At 37.9% G+C, this 9,632-nt stretch overlaps 1 protein-coding gene across 1 annotated transcript in view; it reads left to right on the top strand.

Annotated features, from left to right (window-relative positions):
* The window catches only part of cdh23 (cadherin-related 23), a 328,046-nt gene that overhangs the window by 298,479 nt on the left and 19,935 nt on the right, over positions 1–9,632 (top strand). Inside the window, exons 39-48 of the mRNA XM_055162881.1 lie at positions 1,368–1,589; positions 2,068–2,187; positions 2,541–2,721; positions 4,279–4,412; positions 4,865–5,074; positions 6,384–6,491; positions 7,330–7,432; positions 7,842–7,967; positions 8,327–8,530; positions 9,008–9,466. Coding sequence (XP_055018856.1) covers positions 1,368–1,589; positions 2,068–2,187; positions 2,541–2,721; positions 4,279–4,412; positions 4,865–5,074; positions 6,384–6,491; positions 7,330–7,432; positions 7,842–7,967; positions 8,327–8,530; positions 9,008–9,466 — 1,867 coding nt within the window. The remainder of the gene's footprint in view (positions 1–1,367; positions 1,590–2,067; positions 2,188–2,540; positions 2,722–4,278; positions 4,413–4,864; positions 5,075–6,383; positions 6,492–7,329; positions 7,433–7,841; positions 7,968–8,326; positions 8,531–9,007; positions 9,467–9,632) is intronic.

The raw sequence follows: 9,632 nt of genomic DNA, 5'->3' as shown, positions 1-9,632 counted from the left end.
CGCAGTGACAGGCCCCGCCCCCGCCTCTCTCTCTTTACTCCCACAGCGACCAACAAGTGAAGCGTGTACATCTGGATCTAATAAAGAGGCATTTAAACTCGTACAGTGATGCTATGTAACCAAAGAGGACAAATAAAGCTTTTTTTCTCAGTTTTATTAGGTCTAAATGAAGTTAACTCTTACTCCCTTAAATGAACTGTAGCCAAATAAATGCATTTTTCCTTAATCTTAATGCGTCACTGTTAATTAATCTGTACATTTCTTTATACAGTTGTTTATTTAATTGTGTATATTTTAAGTTAAAATCAAAATCCAAGCAGTAGTAAGGGCCATACACATGATATCAGTGCAACTTTGACAAACACCGTTGACTTTTTATTTTGCTGTTTGTTCTGTTATTGTTTTCATTTTTTATTTCCTTGATGCATATTTCAATCTTTAAAACTCCCATCCCAAGTCCAGTCCCGAGAGGAACCTGGCTGAACTGGACACGCAGGATTTGACCATATTCTACTCTTTATGTAATTTGAATTGCAGTTCAGAGTAGTTTCAGTACTTTACATATACAAGGAAGTGACTCAGTTGTGGTTCAAAAGTAAAATTGTTTCTCAGGGAAGTACTGGGTAAATGTTCAAGTACTTTTTGTTTTTTACAGAGTGGTCTTATGGGTGAACTTAAGAAGATTAACTCTTTATTTCACAATAAAAAAAAATCAAAACAATGATATGTAACAAATATAATGGAGATTAAGTTGTACATCTGAAAAATAGTCTGTACAAATTTAGTTTATAAAAAGCTTTGGTGGGTCGAAGTGCTGCTGTAAAAAGGGTAGGCGTAATAAGCCATGGCTTCGGGTTACACTTTTTTGTTTGTTTGTTTTTATGTTTTGTTTTTGAGGCACGTAAAAAAATATTTGTATGCATATCATAATATTTCTTCTTATGCTACCGAAATAAACACACATTCATTCATTCATATTTTAATTGCATTAGTGCTATAAAGACTCAGACAAATGTTATTGATCCACAAGGGAAATTACTTGGACACAGTAGCTCACAAATTACAATTTAAACAACAGTTCTTGCAAATAGAATCGTAATAAAACTAGAATGATAATGAAGTAAGGTACACTTTATTGTCCCCGTAGGGAAATTTATTCTCTGCATTTGACCGATCCTTCAGTGTCACTGGTAACGAACTTAGTGAGGCGACAACACCTGCTTGTCTCCATGGAGCTAGATACTTTTAATTCCATAATCTGGAACATTTAAGACACAAGCAGGTGGCAGATCCTTCTCTCAAAAGTTACATAGTGCAACTTTAATGAAGTAGAAGTAGAAAGTAGTAGTCTTTATTCTTTCTTGCAGACTTCAACCACCATCTACGTGCGCATTATTGATGAGAACGATAACGCCCCTGAGTTTCCAGAGGAGGAGTACGAAACCGTCCTGAGTGAGGGACCCGAAACCGTGGGGGCCACCATCGCCACGGTAACGGCCATTGATCCGGATGAGGGCCTGAACGGAACGCTGAGATACGCCATCACCCAGGGAAACCTCATCCAGACCTTCAACATCAACAGCATCTCGGTGAGAAACAAGTCTAAACACTAAACACACCTTTAGATGTGCAGAGGAGAAGTAGCAATGGTGGAAAGAGTACTGAACATTTGCAGTAAAAGTATAGTTACACGGCTAAAAAAGTACTGCTGCCAAATTTGTTTTTAAGTGAAAATATAAAGATTATATTTAAATACAGCTCAAAGTACTAGTTACACAATTTTAGATAAATATTTTACATAAAACCTGTTTAATCTGAAGTTATTTTAAACCACGATTTTGAGCTCTAGCCAATCTAGGGATATAGAGAAAACTGCACACTGAGACAATTGGTACTTGTACTATGATTTTAATGTAGTTAATTACAATCACAATGGCTAGAACTATACTCAATACAAGTACAAGTATATGGACAGGTGGAAAATGTGATAAGCCATAAAATATTTAATTGTAGCAAACAAAACTAAAGTATTCGCAGATGTTAAGTTCTGGTTTGTGTCTCGTTCAGGGGAGGATCACAGCAGTGAAGCCTCTGGACTATGAGATCAGTAACGGACACTACACTCTGGTCGTTACAGCAACAGATCAATGTCCAATACTCAGACTGCGGCTCACCTCCAGCACCACGGTAAGAGGACATCCACACTTTACTGTATCATATCTTATAACTAAAATAAACAGAATAGGCTTGGTAAAGTAAATGCAAGTTCATAGGCTCCCAACCAAATAGAATATTACTTGTTTTTTTGCATTACAAGGTAGTTATTTCTTGGTTTCTACTAAATTAATCCTATTTTAGTAGTAGATATTGTTATGGTTGATAGAAATGTATTATTGTGGATATGCTTAAAACAGAAGATGTTCCCCCATTAACCCCCAGATTAACGGTTTTAACGGTTAAATTCCCAATTACAAGTGATGCATACTGCTGTTGTGTACCTCCATTCTTCACAACGGCTGACAAAATATCTTTCCCCCCAGGTTTTGGTGAATGTACTGGACATAAACGATGTGACGCCCACTTTCCCCAGACCCTACGAGGGGCCTTTCGAGGTGACAGAGGGGCAGCCGGGACCCCGAGTCTGGACCGTCAAAGCCACAGACGAAGACTCCGGCCTCAATGGCAAAATCGAGTACAGCATCACAGCAGGAGATTATCAAAGTATGTGCTGGGGGATTGAGTTATATTATTTATTATATTTCACACCAGGGGACAGTATTACTCTATGGGTCGAACACTATCCATGGGTTTGAACAAAATATTATAACTTTTGAATGTGAAAAAGTCATCAAAATGTTGCATAGATTAGGTTACGTGCCTGCTTTTGTTTTGTTTTAATGTTTTGTCTACAAAGAAACCAAGAAAATATTCATGTTTTGATTTTGTTCATCAGAATTGCTCCAGAATTCCTATCTTCTCTCAACTAGAAAATGTAAACTATAGTATTTTTTATCTTTTTGAATGCATGCAATTGTTTATAACTGTGATTAAACTCATACCAAGTAGCATGGCAACACTTCCTGATAAATATACTGCCCATGGCTAAAGGAAGTTGTAATAAAGCAAATATTATACCACTGTTTGCATGGTTGCCACGTAACATCTACTAATGTTTTTATATATTTTCTTTCATTTTTTGTATAATTCAGATTTGTACTTAATTTTATAGATGTATATATACACAGGTCAAACATCAAATTTAGTGATGCACAACATTTAAATTTTTATTAAGGAGTCAATGAACGTGTTTCTATTATTAAGCTGTTTTATATGATTGTTGTTTACAATGAATAAAATGTAAACTCATGAGCTAAATATGTTAGTATTCAATACAGCCCTGCAAAGACGAAAGCTCTTAACTCACCAAAGTGTGAAACTGAGAAAAATTACTTTAAAGTTTCTGTTTTGTTCAGACGAAAGTATAATGGGTGGGGCTCCCAAGATTTTAGAACTAGTTGCTGTAAAGAAGAAATATTTGTATGTGAAAAATATTGAGCTCAAAATTGACCTTTAACCCTTATTTGTCAGATCCTGTGTTCTGCCTTTGTATCATGTATCAAAAATAAGGAGCCGTGCGAAGGCAAAAGGCAGAAACTGACATGATCATTATTTGCTTGATTTTCCCCAGATTTCCATCCATTATAAAAACCTCCCCAAGGTTGAGTCATCATGGTGTTTGTCTGAAATGATGTAGAAGAGCTTTGGATTTCCTGTTTAGTGTTGGTCAGGATCATGCAGCAACACTTTACACAGATAAACAGTTTGACAAGTGACTTTGCAGTATAGTATGCGCAGTATGAATAAATACACAAAATACTTTCATATTAAAGACAATTTAAGTATAACTGAATATAAAGGTATATTTATTTAATGTGTTAAGACCCTGTGCCAAGGCCGCAACAAAAAGGAGGCGAGAGGTTGGATTTTAAAATAAAATATATTTATTAACTATGTAAATCACAAACAAATCATACACAGTTACAGCCTTTTGCCTTTGCACGACTCCTTAATTTTGATACATGATACAAAGGCAGAACACAGGATCTGACAAATAAGGGTTAAAGGTCAATTTTGAGCTCAATATTTTTCACGATATTTATTCACATGATATAGGAGGTCTCAGATACCTCCAAAATGACATTAACTCATTTTAGACGAAACAAGATTTTACAGCATACAGCACGATGTCTTAATGATATGCCTGTATGCCTTTATCAGATGAGTTCATGGTGTCTCCGGTGGAGGGGGAGCTCAGAGTGAGGAAAGATGTGGAATTGGACCGAGAGACCACTGGATTCTACAACATCACAGTGACAGCCCGCGACTTGGGAACGCCCTCCAGAAACAGCTCTGTGCGTACATGTACTGTTTATACTCAACAACTCGGGCTTACACTGCTCACATTCATCACTTAATAATGTCAAAACAGTCAGTACGCTAATCTTTCAGCTAAGTACTTCTGATTTATAGAGGACAAATTGCCCTCATGAGACAATCAGTTACACAAATAGAAATTGGGCAAGCATTATTGTGATGACAGATTAATAATAGATATAATGTAATAAGTGTAGGAGTAGAAGGTTCCTTATTTTATGTTTTGTTTTAAATACCAGTGTCTAAAAGTTCTAATACATTTTGATGTGGGACAAGTCATGCTCATTATACTCAATATAATAAAGCCAATATAATGAAGCCATCATGTTAAAAACTGCATCATTTACATGTCATTTTGGCCCAGAGTCATCAAGTGTATACTTTAAAATTTTGTAGCTTTTTGCCCATTAACTTTTGTGTTTTTTTCCAGGTGGTGGTTGGTGTCTTGGTCCTTGACATCAACGACAATGACCCAGTGATCCTGAACCTGCCCTATAACACCAGTGTGAGCGAGGGGGCTCCTGTTCACTACTCAGTGGCCAGAGTCCGAGCCACAGATGCAGACAGCGGACGAAATGCGCTCCTCACGTACAACATCACCGCTGGCAACGTGGATGGGGCTTTCTACATCAATGACACTGTACGATGTTTTTTAAATTTTTCGTTATTTGAATTATTAATTTATTTTTTAACTGTCAGAACTTTAACTAAAAAGACACTCCTCACACCTTTGGCTCAGTCATACCAATTTTGTTGCAGAATGACACTCACGCTGTGCTGTTGTGTCACTGCCTGAAGCTGCATCCTGAGAGCACCTGTTCATGAAATAAATATTTATTTAGTAAGGGAAAAGGCGGTGGTGGGCTCTGGCGTCAGGCAAAAATAGAATCCCAATGGAATTAATCCAGAGCGCTACAGCACCTCCCCTGGCTCCACTGGACGGCACCGCGAGGAGTCTGAGCCCAGGGTTACTGCAGATGCTCATATCATAATATCAAATGCCGAAATACTGGTTGCTTTTAACTGCTTATACATGGAGGTCATAGAGATGAAAAATTAGCACAGTTGCCATAGAAATGAACAAATCAGAACAATTTTTTTTTTTCAGTGGTCAACATTCCTCAAAATTAACAGAAAGCTGAACACATTAATAGTGAATGTCATAAAAACCACATGTACTTATGTATTTGTAGAGGTGTAACAATATCCAAGTCTCACAATACAATATCGTCACGGTATGAACCTCATGGTATGATATTTATTGCGATATCGTGGGAAAGCTCAGGATATGGTGGGGAGGCTCACGATTAGGAATGTAACAATATCTAAATCTTTCGGTACAATATTTTCACGATATACATCTCACAGTACGATATTTACTGCGATATTTGTGGAGGCTAACAAAACTGTTAATATGCTACTTTTTCATCATAAAATGCCTTGACCAGACTTAATTTAAAGAACTAAGACTTAGACTAAGACTTGTAGTCTGCACTGAAATGGAGCAAAGGATCATGGTCTATGTAGTTCCCTCTGTATTTTTTTAGGTATTGCTGCACCATAACTCTTAATTTAAGCAAAGAGACTTGTAATTCGATATATTGTGATGGTTCACAATATTGTGAGAACTTTGACTATACAAAATCACGATAATCCGGTTATTGTTACATCCTTATAAATTCGTTTTGTGTAATATGGCTAAGGAGCCAGAGCAGTCGATCTCAGTTCAGTCTGTGCCATTTGTAATTATAATGCATATTTTTCTTACATTAATATACTGCATGAGTATTTTAATATATAGTGTATGTATATTTCTGAATGTTAACTAAAAAACACTTATTATTACAAAGTTGTGGTCTAAGCTTGGGTGCGCTCAGGCGTTCCCAAAGCCAATTGTAAATGGAATATACTGTAATTTCATTTCATCTATTGACATGTTTGTGTTTCAGACTGGTGTGGTACATGTGAACAGACCTCTGGACCGAGAGCGAGTGGCCGAGTACAGACTGACCATCACTGTCAAAGATAACCCTGAGAACCCACGCATCGCTCGCAGGGTAAAATACTGCCACGTGTGATGCAACTTTTACACTTTCATTCTAAACATTCAAGTGGCGATTTGTTCTGGTAGAAAGGAGGATCTATTTACAAGAAGGACAACAAGCTTTTTCTGCTGTGCTAGAGAAATGTTTGAGACTAGCTCAAGTCCAAAACCCATAGATTTTTTCAGTTTTTACAGATTGACCAAGATTGCTTCCTAACTTTGTATTTCCCTCTTTTTGGCAGATACACATGGAAACAACACATGTATATGAAATGCTTAATGCTTTGCCTGAAATATTTCACAGAATGGCACTAAACCAATTTATTTTCCATATATTCAGTAACAGGTGTTTTATTGCTAAAATAAATGCATTCTTATTGCAAACATCTCCACAGATTCACTTGGTTTACCTTTAGACTTGTGAAAATATTGTAAATTAATCAAGCAATGTAATCAATCCAGTCGACCATGTTTAACATAAACACTCGCTGCTTACTCTGTAAATATAAAGACCGCATTAGTTTAACTTGTGGAGGTGTCAAACTGATAAACTTAGAAGTTGTGAAAAGAAACTAACAGTCCAAAAGAGTGCAAATGTGTTTCCTTTATCTGACCTTGTTCTTGCACTATCACAATCACTATTTAGTTACATCCTTTAAGGCAACCTCTTTTAAAAATGTGGCTACCAAATCCTTCATAGATGTTGTATTTTGGGTCTTTATTGAAACAAAGCTAATCTAAACTGGCTCATATACATGGTTTTAGAATAATGCATGTTGAATTTGCATTAATCTTATAATTTACAAGTTAATCTAATGTCTAATAGTCCCATGTTCTGTGTCGTACTTCAGGATTCAGACACAATGGTGATCACAATCCTGGATGAGAATGATAACAGGCCTTTATTCACTCGTACGAGCTACAGAGCAGAAATCACTGAGAACTCTGCACCAGGTACTGCTCACTCAAACTACTACTAGACTTGCTCTGCTCTGCTCTGTTCCCATCTATACACCGCTAAGATGTGTGGTTTGAAGTCTGTGTTCACTGTCTACTCTACTTCCTGGATGGTTTGAACTTTGCTCTTAAACAGATTATGATTTGAAGGATTGACATTTATCATTGTTTACAAAATAGGAAGCATCCATCCATTGTTTGCACTTAGCACGCGTGATAAAGAGAAGAAGTTGTTGCAAGTCATGGCAATGTACACGTAATTAAAAACAACTTACTGTACATAAGAGCAACTATTCACTAAGAAAATACTGGTTACTATGAACAATACTTACTGCTTAATGTTTTTCATAAAAATCAAGAAAAAAAAAAGTTATTCTATGTGAAAAGCAGACTTTGTGTATTTCAGGCAGCACAGTGACAGTGTTGAATGGACCTGTGCTGGCGGAGGATAAGGACATCAACCAAAACGCTGTGGTCAAATACAATCTGACTGGAGCCAGGGTGGACCTCTTCACTGTCAACCCAGACACAGGTAACATACATGGTTGTATACTGAGCCAACTATTGGGAATGTATGTCAGCTTTGTTATGTTACTTTATTGTTCAAAATAATTTTTCATTCATTTACACTGGAAAGAGAATCATTTTACTTTATTTTCACTGTAAAACATACAGTATATTAGAGCCTTAAATCAATTTAAGTCATGGTCATTGGTTAAATCAATTGCTAAAAAAATGTGTTCATATTTCATTTGAATTTATCCTGCTTTGACGAGGCCAGAACCTTGAAACTATCTGTTGAGTGAAAAAACACTTTCTCGAAAACACAGAAATCTAAATACGATCTTGTACCAATTTCTGCAAGATTCATGAAGTCTAATGTTCTGACAGGAGTGATACTGGTCCGTGTGGGGGCAAACCTGGATCGCGAGGCATTTCTGGAGCCCAGGGTTGAGCTGTTCATTGTGGCTGAGGACATTGGAGGTTTAAACAGCAGTGTCCCTCTGTCTGTGACCATCCTGGACCAAAACGACAACCCTCCAGTCTTTAACCCCTCCAGCTTTAGCGTGAGACTCCCCGAGAATAGCCCCACAGGTCAGACAGACAGTCATTCTCTCTCTTTTTTTTTTTTAAATAGCGGACTGTGTAACTTTTCTGATGGAGAGTCTGCTTGCCTTGATTTTTTATGCTGAAACACACTGAAAAACACGCTTTCTTACTGTGAGTTCTGACTTGTGTTTTGTATTACTAGTATAAATGATACAATTGCATTAATACAGCAACTAGATATAAATTAAAGGGGTTTGATACTTGGCAGTGGGAGTGTTCGGTATGTTCTACGTATATACAAAAAAATTAAAAATGCATCCATATCTAAATCCGACTACACTGGGGAAGATTATAAACAGAAATTTGTGTCAGCAGCACCACATGTTAAAGTTTTAGTACAATGATATTGTGGCGAGTCATGATTTATCACTCAAAAAATTGGTCTACACAAGCTTTCTCTTTTGCAGATGCATTCTGTTCATTATCATTTCAATCTTGTCTTCTTCTCCTTGTCTCTTCCAGGTGTGGTTGTCACTCAGCTCTCGGCCACAGATGCTGACTCGGGTGCTAACGGCTGGCTGTCTTATCGCCTGGAGAGTGGAGCCCAGGATCGCTTTGTGGTCGACTCGATCTCCGGGGCGGTGCTGGTCGGAAACTCCACTCTGGACCGGGAAGAGAGGGGGTCCTATCGCCTTGTTGTCATGGCGACGGACCGCGGTACCCCCCCACTGACCGGGACGGCCACGCTCACAGTGCTTCTGGACGATGTGAATGACTCAAGGCCGCGTTTTATTGAGCCGATCACCATTATAAATGTGAACGAATCTACTCCTCCGGGTGTAGTAGTTGCAACATTGACAGCAGAGGACCCAGATCTCCACCCTAGACTGGAGTATTACATCATCTCCGTCGAAGCAAAGGATGATGGGAACAACCCAGTTGGCGGCCTGCAAGACTCTTTTGGCATTGATTTGCACACCGGTGAGACACAGGCCTCTGTCAATCTGGATGTATTTTTGTTGAATCATTGAATGGATTTCGGCCCACACCACTTAATGGTCAGGCCTAGTCATGTACAAAATTCAGAGACCTGTTCTTGTCCGTCTTTAGATCTGGCTTAGTCCCAGGTTTAGACCAAGTTATATCC

Source organism: Boleophthalmus pectinirostris, unplaced genomic scaffold, assembly GCF_026225935.1.
Source record: "Boleophthalmus pectinirostris isolate CB_2022bp ecotype Guang Dong unplaced genomic scaffold, ASM2622593v1 HiC_scaffold_5, whole genome shotgun sequence".
Taxonomy (NCBI): Eukaryota; Metazoa; Chordata; class Actinopteri; order Gobiiformes; family Gobiidae; genus Boleophthalmus; species Boleophthalmus pectinirostris.
The sequence above is the reverse complement of the archived record's forward strand: the minus strand, read 5'-3'. Positions and strand labels throughout refer to the sequence as shown.